Genomic DNA, 27,126 nt, shown 5'->3' with positions numbered 1-27,126 from the left:
AACCCTGTATAGCTAACTCCAACATTCACATATAGAGTGTCTATGGTTGTTCCGAAATATATATAGATGTGTCGACATGATAGGTCGAAACATTGTATACGTGTCTATGGTATCTCAAGATTACATAATATACAATACAAGTTGATTAAGTTATGGTTGGAATATATTTGTTACCAATTTTCACGTAGCTAAAATGAGAAAAATTATCCAATCTTGTTTTACCCATAACTTCTTCATTTTAAATCCGTTTTGAGTGAATCAAATTGCTATGGTTTCATATTGAACTCTATTTTATGAATATAAACATAAAAAGTATAGGTTTATAGTCGGAAAAATAAGTTACAAGTCGTTTTTGTAAAGGTAGTCATTTCAGTCGAAAGAACGACGTCTAGATGACCATTTTAGAAAACATACTTCCACTTTGAGTTTAATCATAATTTTTGGATATAGTTTCATGTTCATAATAAAAATAATTTTCTCAGAATAATAACTTTTAAATCAAAGTTTATCATAGTTTTTAATTAACTAACCCAAAACAGCCCGCGGCGTTACTATGACGGCGTAAATCCGGTTTTACGGTGTTTTTCGTGTTTCCAGGTTTTAAATCATTAAGTTAGCATATCATATAGATATAGAACATGTGTTTAGTTTATTTTAAAAGTCAAGTTAGAAGGATTAACTTTTGTTTGCGAACAAGTTTAGAATTAACTAAACTATGTTCTAGTGATTACAAGTTTAAACCTTCGAATAAGATAGCTTTATATGTATGAATCGAATGATGTTATGAACATCATTACTACCTTAAGTTCCTTGGATAAACCTACTGGAAAAGAGAAAAATGGATCTAGCTTCAATGGATCCTTGGATGGCTCGAAGTTCTTGAAGCAGAATCATGACACGAAAACAAGTTCAAGTAAGATCATCACTTAAAATAAGATTGTTATAGTTATAGAAATTGAACCAAAGTTTGAATATGATTATTACCTTGTATTAGAATGATAACCTACTGTAAGAAACAAATATTTCTTGAGGTTGGATGATCACCTTACAAGATTGGAAGTGAGCTAGCAAACTTGAAAGTATTCTTGATTTTATGAAACTAGAACTTTTGGAATTTATGAAGAACACTTAGAACTTGAAGATAGAACTTGAGAGAGATCAATTAGATGAAGAAAATTGAAGAATGAAAGTGTTTGTAGGTGTTTTTGGTCGTTGGTGTATGGATTAGATATAAAGGATATGTTATTTTGTTTTCATGTAAATAAGTCATGAATGATTACTCATATTTTTGTAATTTTATGAGATATTTCATTCTAGTTGCCAAATGATGGTTCCCACATGTGTTAGGTGACTCACATGGGCTGCTAAGAGCTGATCATTGGAGTGTATATACCAATAGTACATACATCTAAAAGCTGTGTATTGTACGAGTACGAATACGGGTGCATACGAGTAGAATTGTTGATGAAACTGAACGAGGATGTAATTGTAAGCATTTTTGTTAAGTAGAAGTATTTTGATAAGTGTATTGAAGTCTTTCAAAAGTGTATAAATACATATTAAAACACTACATGTATATACATTTTAACTGAGTCGTTAAGTCATCGTTAGTCGTTACATGTAAGTGTTGTTTTGAAACCTTTAGGTTAACGATCTTGTTAAATGTTGTTAACCCAATGTTTATAATATCAAATGAGATTTTAAATTATTATATTATCATGATATTATCATGTATGAATATCTCTTAATATGATATATATACATTAAATGTCTTTACAACGATAATCGTTACATATATGTCTCGTTTAAAAAATCATTAAGTTAGTAGTCTTGTTTTTACATATGTAGTTCATTGTTAATATACTTAATGATATGTTTACTTATCATAGTATCATGTTAACTATATATATATCCATATATATGTCATCATATAGTTTTTACAAGTTTTAACGTTCGTGAATCACCGGTCAACTTGGGTGGTCAATTGTCTATATGAAACATATTTCAATTAATCAAGTCTTAACAAGTTTGATTGCTTAACATGTTGGAAACATTTAATCATGTAAATATCAATCTCAATTAATATATATAAACATAGAAAAGTTCGGGTCACTACATATTAGTCTAGACACGTCTTGCTACATTAATTGCATGAGTAGTGTATAGACAAACTTTATATCTTAGCGTATCTGCTAAATCATATCTTATCGTATCTGTTACTTTAAACTTTACCTGACATACCCCGCAAATTCCTCCGTAATCTATGAAATCTTTTGATCTCTATATATAGATATCCTATGTAAATAGAATACCACCCGATAGCCGAAAATCATTTTTATATCGAAAATCCTTTATCCAATCGTACGAAATGGAATTTGTCATCAGTTCAAGTCACTCAGATTCCGAAATGGAATCTCACTCAAGCTCCGAAAGCAGTGTGACCGGAATGGATCAACCAATCAGTCATCACCTATTCTGGATGAATTGGGGATGGGTTCGTAGCCTCCTCAATCATTGGAAACAAGAAGAAGGCGATCATTTCCATCCACCACATTGCCCTCTTGGCGAAGAACCTGAAGCACTTACCGGCGAACCTGTTCGAGACACCATTTTCTCTCTCATTTCTAGGGTATCTCGTCACGATTATATACTACATCAAATTCTAGATTTTATTTATCTGCTCGTTCCGACCGACAATCATCCTGGAATAATAGAAGAAGTTAACGAACTTCGCGCTCGGGTAGTGGCTTTGGAGAATATGGTGCAGAGATTACAAACACCAGCACCAGCAGCATAACCAGTACCACCATCATCAACGCCAACAGTACCATTACCACCTCCAACCACAACCGCGTTGTAAACCTCAACTTCACAATCTGCCCCACGAGCATCAACGTCATACGCACCATAGATACCAAGGAGTACCAATAACAATAACTGACGAAGTATTAATTCATAACTTCATTGGAGAAACATTCCGCGGCCATTATATAATCTCTAAAGTCTTAGAGATTATCTAATCTAGCCCTAACCATAAATCAGTTAAGCGAACCAAAATGATAGAAGGAAGAGTAGAAACCCTGACAAAAATGGTGTGTGATTAACAAGTTAAACTTGTTTTACCAACAGCATCAACAGTACCGTCAACGTCACCAGCATCGTCAGTACAGTCAACATCAGAATCAACAACACCTATAACATCACAAACTCTGTCAGTTCAAGAATCACCGTGGACATCATTACGAATCAATAACGTGTATATTGTATCAACAAGTTATGAATAATTAACTCATTCCCTCTGAAGAAATTATATATATTATATATATATATATATATATATATATATATATATATATATATATATATATATATATATATATATATATATATATATATATATATATATATATATATATATATATATATATATATATATATATATATATATATTTTGAAATAAAAAAATAAATATTTCCGTGCTAAGCTATTGTGTGTGAATCTTAACTACTCAGTTAATTCATATTACAAATATGCAATAATGTACGTCCCTCACCCGCGACTTAACCATCGTTAACTACAATCTCTGTCTCAATTCAACAAATTCCAATTCCTAATAAATCAAGTATATATTTGATTTTACACTTCATCATTGATGTAACTGAAACTTTTCAGATAACATCATTCGTACTTTGCGAAGTTCACAAGAATTTAACGAAAACCAACATCACATCTCAACAAATAACGAAGTATTGATTCATAATTTCAATATTATTGAAGAAATACTTATGTAACCTCTAAACCTTCAAGGAATTATTCAATTCTAGTTCCAACCGTAAATCGAATGAGTTTAATTTAGTATTAACTCATTAAAATCTATGTTACATCTGAGGAGAATATATACATATATATTTTTATAAAGACTGTAATAAAATTCTTATGTACAAAATATTAATCGTGAAAATTTTTTAACGGGTAGGTAATACCCGAGAGATATATATAAATTCACAATTAATATGTTACATTCTTCGAATCAGATTAAGCAAATTATCAATTATACTTCCTACTTTCACAATAATATACATTCTTTCATAGAAATCAAAACAACCATACTCATTCAAACCCAATTACGTATTCTGATTTTAAAATCTCAGAATTCAATTCGAGATATAACCGGTACCATTACTTTTAGATTCCTACATCTTTCAAAGCTATACTTTGACTTCAAAAGTGTGTTAGAAGATCAAATGTATACAAACGATTACAATCTATGTTCAAACCCTTCGAAAATCTCTGAAGACACTTCAAATAATGAGCAATCGAGATGATGATCCAACCACATATTACCCACAGTTATGTACTTAAAAAGCTCTCGAAACCAAAGTCATAATTCAACACATATCTGTGTCAGATCTTTTGGCATTTATTAGCAAAAAAAAAAAAAAAACCTTGCAATTCCTTTGCAAAGTAGCAAATTATATCACAGCTCCAGCAAGACAACTTCGATTTTTTCATTCGGAGTAGCCTTATCATAATTTTGATATATGTGATTACCCTTTCGTTACCGGAGAACCTTTCATATTCCACCACATTAGCAATAAACTTACCAACAACTTCACTGATCTTGGGCATTCGGAAGAATCTTTATATTTATCGAAACCTCATCATTTACTCATCTGCCTCTTGTAACGAGAATTGTCATACGAATCATTGGGAGTTAGCAATCAGTATTTTGAAATCTCACAGCATGTTGACGCCAACAGTTATACATAACGTCTATTTCCAAGGCTTACATACTTCGAATGTGAAGTTTCTGAAAAACACTCTGAACCGCGAACTAGTTCTCGAAATGCTGATGAAGCAACAAAAACTGTAAACGACCTTAGCAGTAAAAAGTTTGATGATAAAGATTAGTGTATTAACAAAGCTCAAAAATAGAGAAGTTTTGGAACTGGAAAACGGTTTGAGCAAAGTTTGAAGGAGGCTGTGGACAAATCACAAAGACTGAACCTGCCTTCAAAGAATCCAAATGATTCGGTGTCTGCTGAAGTCATTAACGAATACCTTGCTCCTGACACTAAACCCATACAGACAATATTCTTCATCATCCTCTGATATTAGAAATTCTAAGACATCATCGTATCTTTCATTATAAATATCCTCCATATTTCTGAAGATATTTCCATAACTATTCTTATCTGGAATCATTTATCTCTTTGCGCTATCTGTATTACATCAAAAAGGAAACTGTTTAGTTCCTATACTCTGTAAACCTTTGAGTTTAAAATATGAATGTTTTTGAAGTAGTGTTGGAAACTGAAGCATGAGTTAGTATAATATAATGACACTTGATCAACGTGATTATATTACAGTAATTCATGCTGAGTTTCTAAATGGAACGTGATGATTCACAGATCATAACATCATCATGTGCCATGTTATACGACTCTTGTATTCTATTTAACCTCTAAAATATTAAGAAAATATTTCTTGATGATTCGGCCTTTTCCAAGGTATTCTAGTAATTTGACAAGTCAAGATCGTGCCATCACAATTTCCTTCCTAGAACATTAACAATGTTCATTCCGAAAATCATATTTGTGAATTCTGGACCATTACAAGCGGTGCTTAATCGCAAGAAGAAGAAACGAAAGGACAAAACTCCGAAATAGAAATTGGGGTATAAATTGTAGCAAATAAAAGAGAGCATTAACTGTGGATGACAATGATTATAGAAGATAGAAATAGAGACTTTGAAATATAAGGGAAGATATAAAGCCCAACGACAAACCAAAAATTATAAACCATATATATCGATGCATATAGCAATATAAAGACACGGGAGAACTAGAAACACTATAAACCCAAGAGTATAGTAGAAGTAAATAGATTCTTCCGGCGGTAGATGAAAAAGAAGAATGACCGATATGAAAGTTATAAGTATATCGAGAATCAGAACTGGATGGAGCATATTGATGAATACTTTAAAATATGAGTTGAGGGGGAAAGAATAGAAGGTGATGAAACATGACTAGGAACTTAGAAATCAACAGATTTAACTCACACAATGACGGAATAAGTGAATCAAACCCTCTAGTGAATAGGTTAAGCTTTTTGTGATTAATTTAGTCATACCACAACTAAATCAAGTGTGATTAGATCAATACCTAGAGCTATTATTCACCACCTGGGTGATTTGGGTTGAGAGAGAATTGGAGGAACTCACTAGATCTGAGTGTGTGTAACTAATGAGAGGCTTAACCTAAAAATGAAGAACATAAGACTTTATATACCCCTGCTGTTGACTCACCCGTACGATTCATCCATCACACATACGAGTTGGCTTCATCAGCCGTACGGGTGATCACTCACTCGTGTCTTCTCATTTAGGTTGTAATTGTGACTTAGCTCAGCATCAACCGTGCGTATGAGCCTGTCAGCCGTACGAGTGAGGCTTCACTCGGACGTCTGACTAAGTCTAACATAGTCAAACATCCACATCTCGTTCCTGCAGTTGCTGTAACCACATACAAACACGGATAGGATAATAACGAACGATCATGGTGGCCTGTAAACTGTTGTACCTGCAATGGACGTGGGTAGATGTCTAGGGACTTGCATAAAATTCATTAACAGAAGGTGTGAGTTGTAAGAAAAGGAAGGAGGTGAATTTATAAGAAAATCTCCGACAGAACAATTAAAATGGACGATCGCATTTAAAGCGGATCCTAATTCCTTTTGTTACCGGAGAATCAAATCTTATTACAAAGATTTTCTTCAAATCCCTTGAAATCTGGAAATCAATCATATCTACGTCAAATGATAAGATGAATCTACACATACTCATTTCACTCTTCTATGTTAGCTTCATTCGTACTCTTCACATAACTAGATTGTTTATCCAAATTATTCGCTGATGTTAAAACTCTAATTTTCAGCCTGTATGCATCATGAAAACATACTTATTATCATTCACGACCTTTCCACTCAAATTTCAGGACGAAATTTCTTTAACGGGTAGGTACTGTGACAACCCGGAAATTTCCAATCAAATTTAAACTTTATCTTTATATTATTCCGACACGATAAGCAAAGTTTGTTAAGTTAAATCTCAAGAATTTTAAATTGTGTTCATACATTCATTATAACCTCGACCAAATTCAGACGATTCACGAACTGTTATATATAAATAAATATGTATATATATGTATATATATATTATAACTTGAGAATATTAATAAAGTATTAAACGCATAATACTTTACATGATCGTATTTGTTTCAATATGTTTATCGATGGAATTAGAAGATAATATCAAATTGTTGATTTATCAGATACATTATGATATGATTACGGGTCTATGTTATGAGGTCCACTGTGATTTAAGAAATCTATTCTTTTTGACAAAATTCGGAAAATGGTAAAGTGATTTATAAGTAAGAACGTGAAGTGTAAATAACTTAGATGTTGGATATCGACAAGTTAAGTAACTCGACATTTTTCATTAAGATGATTTCATACGTTTATTTAACCTTTGAACTGTATCCCATGCTTCACTAACAAACTGTAATTTAAAAACTTGAAACCTATTATGAATATATATGATTCTATTTTTTTAAAACATTTTATGATATAACGATTTCCATTATTTTAACCTTTAAACAAAATGATTCTTAAAAATATATTTGGTTTTGGAAAACAAAATTATTATATTTATTTGATTTAGTTTCAAACGTACAAAAACGTTTTCAGTTTAAAAAAGAACTTTATTATTAAAACGTATATAACTTTTATAAATATCTAGAACCACTTTTGACAACCCATTACTTAACCAGTATGATAAAGATAACGATATTTATATTTTATTTTATTAAATATATATAACAATTTAAATTAATATTATATATATTTATACGCGTATTATACGTACATAGTTTTATACTTTTACTATACTTAAACTTTACCTTTACTTTATTTTTACTTTACTTTAACTTTAATAATTCACTTTAATAATTCATACTTTAATAATTTACTTTAATAATTCATACTTTAATAATTCACTTTAATAATTCATACTTTAATAATTCACTTTAATAATTCATACTTTAATAATTCACTTTAATAATTCATACTTTAATAATTCAAAAATCTATTATAAATAGAATTCAATAGGTTTCATTATTTCATAGAAACTTGAAAATATTTTTCTCTAAACTCTCTCAATCGATTTACATATATATATTTACTCCGTATTATTTCACGATATTATTAGTATACATAAAATATTACGTCAGAGTGCTGTCCGAGTGATTTCAAAATTGTTTTTCGAGTGGGATTGGATTAAGGAAATTATGGGTTATAGCTATGGAGGTGATTGGTATGGTTCATGGGTATGCTCGTGAGGTCAATATAGCGTTTATCATCTCCGTTGCGTCTACGTACCTTTCCTGCAATATTGAATCTCAATATTGATACGTGAGTACTCATAATATAACTTTTACATACTAATAGTGTATCCCTGACTAGTGCTCGAGTATATAGGATTATGCATGTTTGTACTTTTGATATTGCCTTTAGTTAGGTTATGTTGAATCCTGAATTAGTTATATATGCGACTGATTTAATGTATAAGATATGCATGTCGTTGGAAAGCTAGCGAAAAATTAAGAACTTTTCATTTAGATATCAAATGATTTCGATGAACGGATTTGAAGTTATAGTCCATCGAATTTTTGTATTATTATTAAAAATGATTATTATTATCATCGTTATTATCGTCGTTCTAGTTTTATCTTATTATTATTATTATTATCTTTATCAATAAAAGGATTTATCATTAAAAATTGTTATTTTTTTATTATTACTATCGTTATTATCGTTAAAGTTATAATTAGTATTATTATTATTATCCAATTATTATTATTATTATTACTATTATTATTATTATTATTATTATTATTATTATTATTATTATTATTATTATTATTGGTATTATTATTATTATTATCATTATTAATATATATATCATTATTTAAAAATGGTTATTGTTATTGTTATTATTATTATTACTATATTATCATTAAGATAATTATTAGTATTATCGTTAATAATATTATAGTAACTATCATTATTAATATTAGTGTAATTAAAACAAATATTTGTAACACCTAATTATTTTGATTACTATTATTATCATTATTATGAACACGATATAAAAGACGATTAAAAGCTATTAAACAAAACGATTAGGAAATAATGGGTAAGAGTATCATGATGAAATTAAAATATTATAAGATATTGATTTAGATAAAATTATCGTTCTTACTATTTTTATCATTACTATTATTATTAAAATTATCGTTAGTATTAAAACTATCATTTTAACAAAAATTATCATTTTAATAGAAATGTCATTGTTACTATAAAATATCATTATTATTATTATTTTAAATAGAATTATTATTTTAAAGATAATATTAAAAATTATCGTAAATATTAAAGTTATCATAATTAGAATTATCGTTTTATCATAATGTCATCTTAGTAATTATAAATATTGATATTTTTATAATAATTATTATTATTACAAAATAATACAACTTTTACTTACTATCATTATAGATATTATTTTATCAAATAAATATTTGATACAAACATATTTTACTACGTGTAATAACTTACTTTAATAATACGTATCATATTATCTTTATAATATTAAATGAACCCTATAAATTTTATTACTTAATATTTATAAAAATATATTTTATTATATAAATATAATATAAAATTTTATTTATTAATAAATAAATTATATTATTTACTCTAATAAATCTTTTAAAAATATTTAAAAATATAAAACGACGATATTTAAACTACATATTAATCATGTATAAACTTTTGAAATTATTTTGAGTCAAATTTACTTTTGTTGACTTTTGCATATTAGTCTCGAGCATTAGGATTGTGGTACACTATGACTTGACCTAATTTGTTAGACAAATATTGACCAACACATAAATATATATAATTAATTTAGGTTCGTGAATCCGAGGCCAACCTTGCACTTGTTCAATGACGTTATATGTATTTTTACTACGAAATACAGTATGGTGAGTTTCATTTTCCCTTTTTAATTATTACATTATTGGGCTGAGAATACATGCAACGTTTTAATAACTGTTTTGCAATATTTATATGTGTGAGTTTCATTATTCCCTTTTTTATATATATTTTTGGGACTGAGAATACATGCGCTATTTTTATAACTGTTTTACGAAATAGACACAAGTAATTGAAACTACATTATATGGTTGAATGATCGAAATCGAATATGCCCCTTTTTATTAAGTCTGGTAATCTAAGAATTAGGGAACAGACACCCTAATTGACGCGAACTCTAAAGATAGATCTATTGGGCCTAACAAACCCCATCCAAAGTACCGGATGCTTTAGTACTTCGAAATTATATCATGTCCGAAGGAGGATCCCGGAATGATAGGGGATATTCTTATATGTATCTAGTTAATGTCGGTTACCAGGTGTTCACCATATGAATGATTTTTTTTGTCTCTATGCATGGGACGTATATTTATGAGAACTGGAAATGAAATTCTTGTGGTCTATTAAAATGATGGAAATAAATGATTATGATAAACTAATGAACTCACCAACCTTTTGGTTGACACTTTAAAGCATGTTTATTCTCAGGTGTTAAAGAAATCTTCCGCTGTGCATTTGCTCATTTTAAAGATATTACTTGGAGTCTTTCATAGCATATTTCGAAGAACGTTGCATTCGAGTCATTGAGTTCATCAAAGATTATTATTAAATCAATTTATAGTTGGATAGTGGATATTATGAAATGGTATGCATGCCTGTAAATTTTTGATGTAAAGAAAGATTGTCTTTTAAAAACGAATGCAATGTTTGCAAAATGTATCATATAGAGGTCAAATACCTCGCAATGTAATCAACTATTGTGAATCGTTTATAATGTATATGAACGGGTCCTTTCAGTACGGAATTTAAGAATCAACAGATGCTGCACTTTTGTAACGAAAAGGGGATACAACAACAGTTCAGTCCTGCTTACACACTGTAGTCAAATGGTGTTGCTAAGAGAAAGAATAGGACATTAATTGAGACTGCAAGAACTATGTTAGCTGATTCATGTTTTCCCATTACTTTCTGGGGTGAAGCAGTGAGTACAACTTGTTATGTTATGAACAGATTGTTAGTGGTTAAGAGGCATAGGAAAACTTGTTATGAACTGTTGCATAGGAGAAACCCAAACATTAAACATCTTGAAACTTTTGGTGCCCCATGTACAATCTTTGTATGGGACTCTGGAGAGAAATTTAATTCGAAGGCTGTCTCTAGTATTTTCTTGGCTATGGGAATCCTAATAAAAAAGTGTACAATACAGAAACTAAATGTGTTGAAAAATGTTTTGAGGTCAATATTCAACGTAACGCTCATGCTCGTGTTAGTAAAGGATTCGCATGGCAGTTTGAATATGATAAGTTATTTGATTTTTTTAATCTTTCACCAGAAATTACTGATGATGATGTGATTGCACAGATGTTGTATGATGCTCAGAATTCCACAGAGAATGTTATCACTATTCTTAGTCAGATTCAAAGTTCGATTCCGAGTTCTCATCCAAGTCCGCAGAGTACTCAAAGTAATACTGCTCCTAATGTGGAAGTGGTGTATGAAACTGATGATGACAGTGAGCTAGAAGAAGAGGAGGAGGTTAACCCAACCCGGTTGACTGAGGAACATGTTAATCCTCTTTTCAATCAACCACCAAATGTGACAGTATCTGAACAATCAACTGAAGCAGAAGGTGTTCGTAGATCAAATTGTGTTATCATTTGTCAGAAATGTCTGGACGATTATCTTGTTGATCCAATGGGTATTCCTCATATCGGTATTCCTCATGCAGCTACAAATGAAGCATCTACATCTGGAGTTCAATCGACATCAGAGGTTCTAGTTGCAAGTGAAAGTCCTAATGAAACTGAGGATGAAGAAACGGAAAGTGCAAATGTGGTGACAACTTTTTATTCGTCCTTGAATAAGACAGGGAGAGTGTTTGTGCATGCGCATTCCTGTCATGTTTGTCAGGTTGAACCAAAAGATGCCTTCAAGGAATTACAATATGATGAGTGCGTAAGGGCTATGCAAGAAGAGCTGTTACAATTTAAGCATCTAATGGTTTGGTGTTAGTTAATCCACCACATGGTTGTGAACCCTATGTTCTTTGTTGGGTTCTGAAGAACAAGAAGGATGAGAAGGGTATAGTAATTAGAAATAAAGCTAGATTGGTGGTGAAAGGATATCAACAAATCCCTGAGATTGACTACGATGAGGTGTTTGCTCCAGTAGCTAGACTGGAGGTGATCAGAATTTTCTTGGCATTTGCATCATTCATGGGTTTTAAAGTCTATCAGATGGATGTGAAGAACGCGTTTTTGTATGGTGAAATTAATGAAAAAGTGTATGTTGAACAACCGCCTGGTTTTGAAGATCCTCATTTTCCCAAGAATTTGAAAAGGCACTTTATGGGCTTCATCAAGCTCCTAGGGTGTGGTATGAAACATTGTCCAACTACATGCTAGAGAATGGTTTTAGGAGAGGTGTCATTGACCATACACTTTTCATCAAGAAGAAGGGACAACATCTCATGCTTGTGCAGGTTTATGTTGATGACATCATATTTGGGTCGACGGATCAGGCTATGGTTGATGAATTTGAAAAGGTCATGCAACGGAAGTTCAAAATGAGTTCCATGGGGACTATTAAGTTTTTCTTAGGTTTGCAAGTACCTCAAACAGATAAAGGTATCTTCTTGCATCAAACCAAGTATGTTGCTAATATCCTAAAGTGTTTTCAAGCAGACACAGATAGACCAACTAAGACTCCATTATCAGTGAATTATGGGATCTCACCTGATTGTGAAGGTGCTAAAGTAGATCATACGTTATACAGGGCTATCATCGGGTCTCTAATGTATCTAATAGTTTCTAGACCAGATATTATGTTTGCGGTTTGCCTGTGTGCTCGTTATCAGGCGAATCCTAATGTTCATCATATTTTCGTGGTTAAGAAGATTTTGCGATATTTGAAAGATACTCTGAGTTTGGGGTTATGGTATCCGTGTGAGGATGGTTTTGAACTCACAGCTTATAGTGATTCTGATTATGGTGGGTGTAAGAAGGATTTTAAGTCAACTTCTGAGGGTTGTCAATTTCTTGGAAGCAAGCTAGTTACTTGGCAGTGTAAGAAGCAGACAGCGGTAGCTCAGTCCACATGTGAAGCTGAATATATTGTCGCGGAAAGCTATACATCAAAGGTTATCTGGATCTAAAAGCAGCTACGTGACTACGATTTACATATTTCTAACACTCCTATTTATGTTGATAATACTGCTGCTATAGTTGTCACTAAAAATCCCGTTAATTATTCTAAAATGAAACATATAGGGATTAAATACCATTTCATTAGAGACTGCTATGAAAAGAAGTTGATAGATGTAGTGCAGCTAGACATTACAACCCAAAGGGCTGATCTCTTCACGAAAGCTTTTGATAAACCACGATTTGATTACTTGTTAAAAGAAATAGGTATTAAAGTTTTAAAAGATGTGGTTTCTGAAACTGAGGTTCCTAACACAGAGGAACCTGATAAAGAGATTAAGGAGTAAATGCTGTTGAACTGCATGTATATTATGTGTACATTGCATGATAGTTTTAATTCATTGCATCATTATTTTTTGCTTGCACGATAGTTAGTTAATTTCAGATGTAGCTGCATGCTAGTTTGTGTTATTTTTATTTTTATATGATTTTGTACAGAGAAAACAGAAAAGCCATAAAAATCATAAAACCAGAAAATCAAATAAAAAGTTGAAAAATAGAAAATTCATAAAAATTGGAAAATCTTGTAAATGAGTTGCTTATTCTATCTATGGGGAAGTGATTGCAATACTGAACTGACATGTTACTTGTGTAAAATAAGTAGTACATGATGATTGATAATGTATTACTAGACTTTACTGACCTAATTCTAGATAGAGGTGATCACACTAAGAACGCGTAAATATCATGATAAGGAAATCATGGAAAGGTTTACAGCGGTTGACCTAATTATCACTGAATATGTACTGAGAAATGATTGTTCAGAACTCAACAGATGGTTGAGGTCTCCCCTACTACGATTTATACTCGGTAGAGAAGGATAATTTTGTAAGTCCCCAAGGTGAGCATACTTTGTCTAGGATGCATACTTGTTTCTATTTACCTTTAATGCTTCGACCGAAAGTCTACATCATAAATGTTGGGTATCCAAAGGGGGTGTTCTCTCTATGAACGGGTGGAGAAGTGCAATCTAGTATCACAGACATTGAAAGATTTGAATACGCAACATCATCGGGTTACAGATTTCAACATCAGAATATTGGTTTTCCATAAAGATACGACTAAAGTCAAAGACTGTGGTGCATCAGGGTATACATTGGGTAACAGTAGAATTGAGGTTAGAGATAGTGATATTTGAGACCATCTGGTACCTCACCTGAGGATTATCAAGAGAAATGTCACGTTTAGAGATATCAATGATGATGTTCTATCTGGTACTGATGAAGTTCTATTGTACTGTCTCACGGAGAGTATTAAGGTGAATTTTGGTCATATTCTCATTCATATAATGAAGGACATTATGGAAACAGAAAGACCGTTCCCTTATGTTGTTCTTTTGAACCATTTGTTTGATGAGCTTGATCTATTTCAAGGCAGTTACACCATAAAATCAGTGCCAAAAGATTCTATCGTGGGTTAAGATGTCAAGTGATTATCTTTTAATACCAGTGTTTAAATTTTGTTTAATGTGATTTGATAAGGCTAGCCTGTTAGCCTCTTTGTTGTGTAATAATCTAACTGTGATCTCTGAACTATGTATTCGTACTCTAATATTTATTGTGATAAGCACGCTTGATCTATTAATGATTTGTATGATTATATTAATCCTGATACCCCAAGTTACATGGTGGTAAATGCTTAATGTTTGTTTTTGCTTTGAGTTTCTTACAGTTCTTCGGTATGTCTCAAGAACAACATCATTCGTCAGAGAAAGCAGTCCCTATTGAGAATCAAATCCCTTTGTCATCTGAACTGCCTGGACTGATTGGACGCAGTGATACTAATGTCTAGGCGTGTGTTGATGAAACTGGACCCGAGGCCATGAAGAACTTTGTGGGTATCATTAAGTTTCTGAAGCGATCAAGGATCCTTAACGCTATTACTATTAAGAGTACACCTTACTTCTCACATCAAAGAGCATTCTGGGATACTGCTAAGGTTGTAATTGAAGATCAACGGAGAGTGATAATTGGCTTGGTTAATGGCACAATTGTTCGAATTACTGCTCAAACTATTGAGGAAAATATTGGTTTTCCTGATAATGACTCAATGCCAACATTGTTGCTGGCATTAAAGGTTCGAAGGTGTTTGAAACGCTATGGTTATGCTAGTGATATTACTAAGGCGGTGAAGCGAACAAGGTTCAGCAAACAGTATAGGTATCTGACCTATGTGTTGTTGAGATGTTTAAGCCCGATGAAGGGAGGTTCTGATGAGATAACCGAGACCTACAGTTCTATGTTTGTGGATTTAGTTTTGAATGCTGGTTTTAATTTCTCTGAGGTTATCTTTGATGCTATGGTGCTGAATGTGAAGAAGAAAGTGCCCCTGGTATTTCCTAGGTTTCTACAGATTATGTTGGAAAAACAAGTTCAGGGTTTGGTGAAGATTCCACAGGATGTTCTTAAGCATAACCATCTAAATGATCAATCTTTCAATCGATTCATGCAGCATATAGAGGGTTCTATTAAGGTACCTGAAAAGAGGTTGATTGGCCATCTGGCGGATGAGAATTATGTGTGTCCTGAAGGTTTGAATTGCCGACATGAGAATAGTACTTCTGGTGATGAAACTGATATTACTATTGCTGGTATTGATGAAGAAGCCACCACATAGACAAGCTGGACCTCGATTGCGTGATGATGATGATGATGTGACAGCTCTTAATGATAGTCAAACAGAGCTGATAAAGAGAAAGTTGGCTAAAACGCCAAAGGTATCTACCAAGCAACAGCAAAAGTGTTTAAGGTTTACTGTCAAGGACAAAGATGGGAGTTCATCTTCGACAACAAAGTCACAACTGAAAGTAGCTCCATCTACTCAAACTGCCGCTGTTGCTAGTGGTAATACTCAGACTCCATTAATTTAACCCAACAACAACAACAAGCTCAAACCTCACTGTATTGGTGATTCTTCTGGTATGTTGAGCCGACGGCTTCTGCAATTATCTGCCAATATGGCTTGGTTCCAAAAGGCTGCAGAGGAAGATAAATGTAAACGGGATGCAGAGATGTTGTAACGACCCTGGATTTTCCAACGTTTATTTATTAATAATTATTATTATTAATTCGTGTGATTAAACGAATGTATGTTATTACATTTACATGTTGCCATGATTGCCCGTACTTGACTTTAATTGCACGAAACGTCTTTGTGACACACGAAACTTTCACGAATAATATTTTTAGATATTATTTACATTCATGATTAAGTTTTATTAATCATTTTGATTAACTAAGGTTATTAGTTGATTACTTGAGCCTTTACTAGTGTTAGTGGACTTTTACTTGAATTATCTCTTTTTGGACTTGGGCTCACTTTGATGGACTTGATTAGCCCACCTTACATTTTAAATGGACTTAGTTAGCCCACTAACTCATGTAAGTATCATTTGGCAATGGAACTAGATAGTTATTACTTAAGGAATCTTGCTACAACTCTTTCCCATAACAATACACCAAATGACCAAATTTATGAACCTTTACATGCTAGTAACCATTGAACTTTGGCCTCCCTCTTTTTTTTTTGCTGCAGCCGTGACCAAGAGAGTGCACAAGAGGATTCAAATCTTTTTTTTACATTACTTGTTCACTTGTTTATTCTCTCATTTTTTCACACACACTTAACTTGCATTTTCTCTCAAACTTTCCTCTCATCTTTTGCTCTCTACTTTGTAAGTATCATGAGTTTTCTTCTTCCTTTTTCTTGACATAAAACCGAAACCAACAACCCTTAAATCATCATCATCTTTGTTCTTTGTTGTTAATTGTTTGTAGTTGTTAGTTGTTGTTACTTTGTTACTTTGTTACTTACTTACATATACAAGAATCAAACTCATTAGTTTCATTCTTCTTATATCTTGTATTTTCAAGAACACAAGAACATAAACTTACTAGTTATGTTCTACATATACTTTCTTAAAAGATTGCAAGTTCATGTGTTGATTAAAAATCATACTTGTGATTCATGAAGTAAACTTCAAGTTTACTTTCTTAAAGATCAAACTTTGGTTTGAATCTTTAAAGTATGAACAACCATGAACTAATTACTTGTTTATCTAACTTATTTCTTCATTTACTTGCACTTTAATTTTGTGATTTTGGTTGTTGTTGGTCAAGTACTACAAGTTAGTCTTGATCTCATTTCTCTTGAACTAAAAGTTAATTTTACTAGTTCAAGAACATGTAAATGAAACTTTTTAATTATAACTTCGTATACTTATGCTTGATCTAGACTTTTGAGTCTTGGATCTTCAAGATCAAACTAAGAACTATGTTCTACAACTTAAGATCTTGATTTCATAAGTTCATTTTCAGGTTTGTAACTAATTATTAGTCTTAAAGTTCATGTATGTGTTAGATCTAAGACTTTGATGTAACTTTGGTTCATCAAAACACTTGCAACACTTAAGTGAGTTGTGCTTCATGTCTTAAACTTACACTTGGGTTATGATGGTCAAACCATGGTAAAGATGATGTAAACACATCAATGAGTTGTACACTTGAAGCTATAGGCATCAAGGATGAGAACCATAATGAACATCAAGCACCAAACTCACCGGAACCCATTATTTTTCTGCTTTCTGTCTCCTACCTACTGTTTTCTGGTTCCAGTAACAGACCAGTAGACCTGGGCTGTTGTGATTATGATTTTCAAATATCTCTATTTGAGTAGATAACTTTTCATATAGGACTCGTCTTAATCCGAGTTACGGTTTAGGAATTATGGCCCTTCGATCGTCACTATGTCCTTTAACGTTGTGCAGAAATTTCTGACCTACTCGCACTTATACCATCGCCACGGTCAAACGAAGATGAGTTTGCTTCTGTAAATTTTACCACACTTAAAGGACTCATATACGGAGCCAAGGCCACTGGTCTCACCTTAATTCAGTAAGGGTAGATGCCGTGGTGACTGACTGAAGTCAGCCTTTATTTTAAACTACTTTCATGAACGAAACCTACTTTACACCTTTTGTTAAATGATGAATGATGATGACCCTTAAGACCTTATTTACATACTTTTAAACCTTTTCGGACGATTTACTGACTTAGTACTATTTGACTTAGGTTGAGGACCCGTTTGGAAGACCTTCATTACTTGCTTACTTTCCGAGTCATACTTTACCGCTACTTTATCATTGTGAGTTATAGCATTCCCTTTTTACTTTAACTATTTTGGGAACTGAGAATACATGCGCATTTTATGTTTTACATACTAGGCACGAGTACTTAAACTTATATATGTGTGGGTTATACAATGGCATAAACATTCCCTTTAGCTCGGTAACGTTTAATCATTGGTTTTTGAACCGTGAACGCGAATCTTATATATGGATCCATAGGGTTTGACATCCCCACTCGGGCTAGTAGCGCTAGTATTTAATGAGTGTTTAATACTTCGTAAACATACGCACTTGCCAAGTGTACTTTCAGGGGGTATAAACGTTAAGTTAGTTACCAAGTGCCCACGGTTAACATATACTTTATCATACTGTTTTGAAACGCTCTTTGTAGCACTGAAATCTCGTGGCCTACCTTACATACTGTTATACTTAAACTATAGCTCACCAACCTTTGTGTTGACATTTTTAAGCATGTTTTTCTCAGGTGCTTAAGGTTATTTGCTTCCGCTGTCGTGCTAGTCTTGCCGTAGACACCCGCTGCTCTAGTGTTATCACCGCATGAACTGTTTATCTTGCATTCAAACTTTAATACATTTGAACTATGTTTTGTAACGACCTAAGGGTCACATACATTTATTCATGCTTTCTATTCGTAGAAGCATACTGTTGGTGTAAAACATTTGATGTCGGTTATGACGTCACCTTTTTTATCATGAATGCAACTTCTTTTATTACAGCATATAGTACTTAACCTTGTAATGATCCCGTTGTTGATGATTCGTACACGATGGTTTTGTACGGGGTATCACATTTGGTATCAGAGCATTGGTTGTAGGGAATTAGGTTGCATTAGTGAGTCTAAGACCGACCGAGTAGGATTCACTAATAGGACTAATCTACAACTTGCTAGTTTACTTGTTTCCGCTGAACTTACTGCATGTTGCTACTTACTTTTACTGCTATATGACGTATGATATTACATGATTTCACCACTGTATGATACTACTTACTTTCGATTGCACGCTACTTCTGTACGATTCGTTATTATTGCCATGCAACTTATTATTATACATGATTTAAACTGTTGGCCTAATACGTGCTTGCTTTATGACTTACTGACATGGAAAATTTATTTTTCTTTGTTCAGATGTCGGATGTTCCACCTGCTATCGTTTTGGGCAGTTTAGACTCTTCAGCTACCCCACCTACCACCGTTGCCGATCCACCGATCCCGATACGCACCAGTGACCCCGGCACTTCATCTTCTGGGACTAGCAGCCAGCCGCCTGCACCAGTGGCTACTATTGACGGACACGCGGACCCTACGGAGATTCCAGCTCCATCTGCTCCCGGACCTTCGGGGTCACAGCCCCGCATCGGTGGTGTTGTGATCCCCACGGAGTTCGGGGAAGGGCCATTCCGTAACCATATGCGCATGCCGTGCCGATGCGCCCCAGATGGACGTTTAGTGCCGATTCTGCCAGGCCGATACAGACAGATGATGGCCGCTCATGGACGACCAGTTCAGCCACCCGTGTCACCACCACATGATTCTGATGATCCTTCATCCGATGACTCCTCTACATATGACTCCAGTGACTCCGACGAAGAGAACCTTGATGATGTACCTATACAGGCACCCTCCACCCTGCCGAAGAAGCGGTACTGTCCTGATGGCGCCGTCATTCCAGGGGTGAATGGAGGTCGTGCTTTCACTGACGCTTTTGGTCGGTGTCGGAGGGTTACTGCCCCTAAACGGCTTGTGCCGTACCCTACCGACCCACAGATACGTAAGGTTCCCCGTTACGTACTGACTATTTCTGGAGCCGGGACATCTGCACCCCGTTTCGTGCAGTCTGTACCATCCACTCCAACGGCCCCACCTGCACCACCAGCACCGCCCGCCCCACTAGCTCCCGCTGTCGAGGAATTGACAAGGGAGGTGGGAATCCTCAGAGCTCGGGTTACTGAGCTCGAGGAGCAGTTGAAATGTCCCGTTCTTATTGATTAAAAACGTTCCATATTAATTGATTTCGTTGCGAGGTTTTGACCTCTATATGAGACGTTTTTCAAAGACTGCATTCATTTTTAAAACAAACCATAACCTTTATTTCATAAATAAAGGTTTAAAAAGCTTTACGTAGATTATCAAATAATGATAATCTAAAATATCCTGTTTACACACGACCATTACATAATAGTTTACAATACAAATATGTTACATCGAAATCAGTTTCTTGAATGCAGTTTTTACACAATATCATACAAACATGGACTCCAAATCTTGTCCTTATTTTAGTATGCAACAGCGGAAGCTCTTAATATTCACCTGAGAATAAACATGCTTTAAACGTCAACAAAAATGTTGGTGAGTTATAGGTTTAACCTATATATATCAAATCGTAACAATAGACCACAAGATTTCATATTTCAATACACATCCCATACATAGAGATAAAAATCATTCATATGGTGAACACCTGGTAACCGACAATAACAAGATGCATATATAAGAATATCCCCATCATTCCGGGACACCCTTCGGATATGATATAAATTTCGAAGTACTAAAGCATCCGGTACTTTGGATGGGGTTTGTTAGGCCCAATAGATCTATCTTTAGGATTCGCGTCAATTAGGGTGTCTGTTCCCTAATTCTTAGATTACCAGACTTAATAAAAAGGGGCATATTCGATTTCGATAATTCAACCATAGAATGTAGTTTCACGTACTTGTGTCTATTTTGTAAATCATTTATAAAACCTGCATGTATTCTCATCCCAAAAATATTAGATTTTAAAAGTGGGACTATAACTCACTTTCACAGATTTTTACTTCGTCGGGAAGTAAGACTTGGCCACTGGTTGATTCACGAACCTATAACAATATATACATATATATCAAAGTATGTTCAAAATATATTTACAACACTTTTAATATATTTTGATGTTTTAAGTTTATTAAGTCAGCTGTCCTCGTTAGTAACCTACAACTAGTTGTCCACAGTTAGATGTACAGAAATAAATCGATAAATATTATCTTGAATCAATCCACGACCCAGTGTATACGTATCTCAGTATTGATCACAACTCAAACTATATATATTTTGGAATCAACCTCAACCCTGTATAGCTAACTCCAACATTCACATATAGAGTGTCTATGGTTGTTCCGAAATATATATAGATGTGTCGACATGATAGGTCGAAACATTGTATACGTGTCTATGGTATCTCAAGATTACATAATATACAATACAAGTTGATTAAGTTTTGGTTGGAATAGATTTGTTACCAATTTTCACGTAGCTAAAATGAGAAAAATTATCCAATCTTGTTTTACCCATAACTTCTTCATTTTAAATCCGTTTTGAGTGAATCAAATTGCTATGGTTTCATATTGAACTCTATTTTATGAATCTAAACAGAAAAAGTATAGGTTTATAGTCGGAAAAATAAGTTACAAGTCGTTTTTGTAAAGGTAGTCATTTCAGTCGAAAGAACGACGTCTAGATGACCATTTTAGAAAACATACTTCCACTTTGAGTTTAACCATAATTTTTGGATATAGTTTCATGTTCATAATAAAAATCATTTTCTCAGAATAACAACTTTTAAATCAAAGTTTATCATAGTTTTTAATTAACTAACCCAAAACAGCCCGCGGTGTTACTACGACGGCGTAAATCCGATTTTACGGTGTTTTTCGTGTTTCCAGGTTTTAAATCATTAAGTTAGCATATCATATAGATATAGAACATGTGTTTAGTTGATTTTAAAAGTCAAGTTAGAAGGATTAACTTTTGTTTGCGAACAAGTTTAGAATTAACTAAACTATGTTCTAGTGATTACAAGTTTAAACCTTCGAATAAGATAGCTTTATATGTATGAATCGAATGATGTTATGAACATCATTACTACCTTAATTTCCTTGGATAAACCTACTGGAAAAGAGAAAAATGGTTCTAGCTTCAACGGATCCTTGGATGGCTCGAAGTTCTTGAAGCAGAATCATGACACGAAAACAAGTTCAAGTAAGATCATCACTTGAAATAAGATTGTTATAGTTATAGAAATTGAACCAAAGTTTGAATATGATTATTACCTTGTATTAGAATGATAACCTACTGTAAGAAACAAAGATTTCTTGAGGTTGGATGATCACCTTACAAGATTGGAAGTGAGCTAGCAAACTTGAAAGTATTCTTGATTTTATGAAACTAGAACTTTTGAAATTTATGAAGAACACTTAGAACTTGAAGATAGAACTTGAGAGAGATCAATTAGATGAAGAAAATTGAAGAATGAAAGTGTTTGTAGGTGTTTTTGGTCGTTGGTGTATGGATTAGATATAAAGGATATGTAATTTTGTTTTCATGTAAATAAGTCATGAATGATTACTCATATTTTTGTAATTTTATGAGATATTTCATGCTAGTTGCCAAATGATGGTTCCCACATGTGTTAGGTGACTCACATGGGCTGCTAAGAGCTGATCATTGGAGTGTATATACCAATAGTACATACATCTAAAAGCTGTGTATTGTACGAGTACGAATACGGGTGCATACGAGTAGAATTGTTGATGAAACTGAACGAGAATGTAATTGTAAGCATTTTTGTTAAGTAGAAGTATTTTGATAAGTGTATTGAAGTCTTTCAAAAGTGTATAAATACATATTAAAACACTACATGTATATACATTTTAACTGAGTCGTTAAGTCATCGTTAGTCGTTACATGTAAGTGTTGTTTTGAAACCTTTAGGTTAACGATCTTGTTAAATGTTGTTAACCCAATGTTTATAATATCAAAAGAGATTTTAAATTATTATATTATCATGATATTATGATGTACGAATATCTCTTAATATGATATATATATATATATATTAAATGTCGTTACAACGATAAACGTTACATATATGTCTCGTTTCAAAATCATTAAGTTAGTAGTCTTGTTTTTACATATGTAGTTCATTGTTAATATAATTAATGATATGTTTACTTATCATAATATCATGTTAACTATATATATAACCATATATATGTCATCATATAGTTTTTTTACAAGTTTTAACGTTCGTGAATCACCGGTCAACTTGGGTGGTCAATTGTCTATATGAAACCTATTTCAATTAATCAAGTCTTAACAAGTTTGATTGCTTAACATGTTGGAAACATTTAATCATGTAAACATCAATCTCAATTAATGTATATAAACATGGAAAAGTTCGGGTCACTACAGTACCTACCCGTTAAATAAATTTCGTCCCGAAATTTTAAGCTGTTGAAGGTGTTGACGAATCTTCTGGAAATAGATGCGGGTATTTCTTCTTCATCTGATCTTCACGCTCCCAGGTGAACTCGGGTCCTCTACGAGCATTCCATCGAACCTTAACAATTGGTATCTTGTTTTGCTTAAGTCTTTTAACCTCACGATCCATTATTTCGACGGGTTCTTCGATGAATTGGAGTTTTTCGTTGATTTGGATTTCATCTAACGGAATAGTGAGATCTTCTTTAGCAAAACATTTCTTCAAATTCGAGACGTGGAAAGTGTTATGTACAGCCGCGAGTTGTTGAGGTAACTCTAGTCGGTAAGCTACTGGTCCGACACGATCAATAATCTTGAATGGTCCAATATACCTTGGATTTAATTTCCCTCGTTTACCAAATCGAACAACGCCTTTCCAAGGTGCAACTTTAAGCATGACCATCTCTCCAATTTCAAATTCTATATCTTTTCTTTTAATGTCAGCGTAGCTCTTTTGTCGACTTTGGGCGGTTTTCAACCGTTGTTGAATTTGGATGATCTTCTCGGTAGTTTCTTGTATAATCTCCGGACCCGTAATCTGTCTATCCCCCACCTCACTCCAACAAATCAGAGACCTGCACTTTCTACCATAAAGTGCTTCAAACGGCGCCATCTCAATGCTTGAATGGTAGCTGTTGTTGTAGGAAAATTCTGCTAACGGTAGATGTCGATCCCAACTGTTTCCGAAATCAATAACACATGCTCGTAGCATGTCTTCAAGCGTTTGTATCGTCCTTTCGCTCTGCCCATCAGTTTGTGGATGATAGGCAGTACTCATGTCTAGACGAGTTCCTAATGCTTGCTGTAATGTCTGCCAGAATCTTGAAATAAATCTGCCATCCCTATCAGAGATAATAGAGATTGGTATTCCATGTCTGGAGACGACTTCCTTCAAATACAGTCGTGCTAACTTCTCCATCTTGTCATCTTCTCTTATTGGTAGGAAGTGTGCTGATTTGGTGAGACGATCAACTATTACCCAAATAGTATCAAAACTACTTGCAGTCCTTGGCAATTTAGTGATGAAATCCATGGTAATGTTTTCCCATTTCCATTCCGGGATTTCGGGTTGTTGAAGTAGACCTGATGGTTTCTGATGCTCAGCTTTGACCTTAGAACACGTCAAACATTCTCCTACGTATTTAGCAACATCGGCTTTCATACCCGGCCACCAAAAATGTTTCTTGAGATCCTTGTACATCTTCCCCGTTCCAGGATGTATTGAGTATCTGGTTTTATGAGCTTCTCTAAGTACCATTTCTCTCATATCTCCAAATTTTGGTACCCAAATCCTTTCAGCCCTATACCGGGTTCCGTCTTCCCGAATATTAAGATGCTTCTTCGATCCTTTGGGTATTTCATCCTTTAAATTTCCCTCTTTTAAAACTCCTTGTTGCGCCTCCTTTATTTGAGTAGTAATGTTATTATGAATCATTATATTCATAGATTTTACTCGAATGGGTTCTCTGTCCTTCCTGCTCAAGGCATCGGCTACCACATTTGCCTTCCCCGGGTGGTAACGAATCTCAAAGTCGTAATCATTCAATAATTCAATCCACCTACGCTGCCTCATATTCAGTTGTTTCTGATTAAATATGTGTTGAAGACTTTTGTGGTCGGTATATATAATACTTTTGACCCCATATAAGTAGTGCCTCCAAGTCTTTAATGCAAAAACAACCGCGCCTAATTCCAAATCATGCGTCGTATAATTTTGTTCGTGAATCTTCAATTGTCTAGACGCATAAGCAATCACCTTCGTTCGTTGCATTAATACACAACCGAGACCTTGCTTTGATGCATCACAATAAATCACAAAATCATCATTCCCTTCAGGCAATGACAATATAGGTGCCGTAGTTAGCTTTTTCTTCAATAACTGAAACGCTTTCTCTTGTTCATCATTCCATTCAAATTTCTTCCCTTTATGCGTTAATGCAGTCAAGGGTTTTGCTATTCTGGAAAAGTCTTGGATGAACCTTCTGTAGTAACCAGCTAGTCCTAAAAACTGGCGTATGTGTTTCGGAGTTTTCGGGGTTTCCCACTTTTCAACAGTTTCTATCTTTGCCGGATCCACCTTAATACCTTCTTTGTTCACTATGTGACCGAGGAATTGAACTTCTTCCAACCAAAATGCACACTTTGAAAACTTAGCGTACAATTCTTCCTTCCTCAATACTTCTAACACCTTTCTTAAATGTTCACCGTGTTCTTGGTCATTCTTTGAGTAAATAAGTATGTCATCAATGAAAACAATGACAAACTTGTCAAGGTATGGTCCACACACTCGGTTCATAAGGTCCATGAACACAGCTGGTGCATTAGTTAAACCAAACGGCATGACCATAAACTCGTAATGACCGTAACGTGTTCTGAAAGCAGTCTTTGGAATATCATCTTCTTTCACCCGCATTTGATGATACCCGGAACGTAAGTCAATCTTTGAATAAACAGACGAGCCTTGTAGTTGATCAAATAAGTCGTCGATTCTCGGTAGTGGGTAGCGGTTCTTGATGGTAAGTTTGTTCAACTCTCGGTAGTCGATACACAACCTGAATGTACCATCTTTCTTCTTGAGAAACAAAACAGGAGCTCCCCACGGTGATGTGCTTGGTCGAATGAAACCACGCTCTAAAAGTTCTTGTAATTGGCTTTGCAGTTCTTTCATCTCGCTGGGTGCGAGTCTGTAAGGAGCACGAGCTATTGGTGCAGCTCCTGGTACAAGATCTATTTGAAATTCAACGGATCGATGTGGGGGTAATCCCGGTAATTCTTTCGGAAATACATCGGGAAATTCTTTTGCAATGGGAACATCATTGATGCTCTTTTCTTCAGTTTGTACTTTCTCGACGTGTGCTAGAACAGCATAGCAACCTTTTCTTATTAGTTTTTGTGCCTTCAAATTACTAATAAGATGTAGCTTCGTGTTGCCCTTTTCTCCATACACCATTAAGGGTTTTCCTTTTTCTCGTATAATGCGAATTGCATTTTTGTAACAAACGATCTCCGCTTTCACTTCTTTCAACCAGTCCATACCGATTATCACATCAAAACTCCCTAACTCTACTGGTATCAAATCAATCTTAAATGTTTCGCTAACCAGTTTAATTTCTCGATTCCGACATATATTATCTGCTGAAATTAATTTACCATTTGCTAATTCGAGTAAAAATTTACTATCCAAAGGCGTCAATGGACAACTTAATTTAGCACAAAAATCTCTACTCATATAGCTTCTATCCGCACCCGAATCAAATAAAACGTAAGCA

General features: G+C 33.9%; 1 protein-coding gene across 1 annotated transcript; it reads left to right on the top strand.

The window, feature by feature from the left end:
• The first annotated feature begins 12,685 nt into the window (after positions 1-12,685).
• LOC139898327 (uncharacterized mitochondrial protein AtMg00810-like) lies at positions 12,686-13,705 on the top strand. The gene is made up of 3 exons (XM_071881054.1): positions 12,686-13,048; positions 13,166-13,280; positions 13,440-13,705. The coding sequence occupies exons 1-3, from the start codon at positions 12,686-12,688 to the stop codon at positions 13,703-13,705; spliced, it is 744 nt and encodes a 247-aa protein (XP_071737155.1).
• The last annotated feature ends 13,421 nt before the right edge of the window (positions 13,706-27,126 follow it).

Source organism: Rutidosis leptorrhynchoides, chromosome 1 (assembly GCF_046630445.1).
Source record: "Rutidosis leptorrhynchoides isolate AG116_Rl617_1_P2 chromosome 1, CSIRO_AGI_Rlap_v1, whole genome shotgun sequence".
Classification (NCBI taxonomy): Eukaryota; Viridiplantae; Streptophyta; class Magnoliopsida; order Asterales; family Asteraceae; genus Rutidosis; species Rutidosis leptorrhynchoides.
Note: the sequence above shows the minus strand (reverse complement) of the source record. Positions and strands in the feature narration are given on the sequence as shown.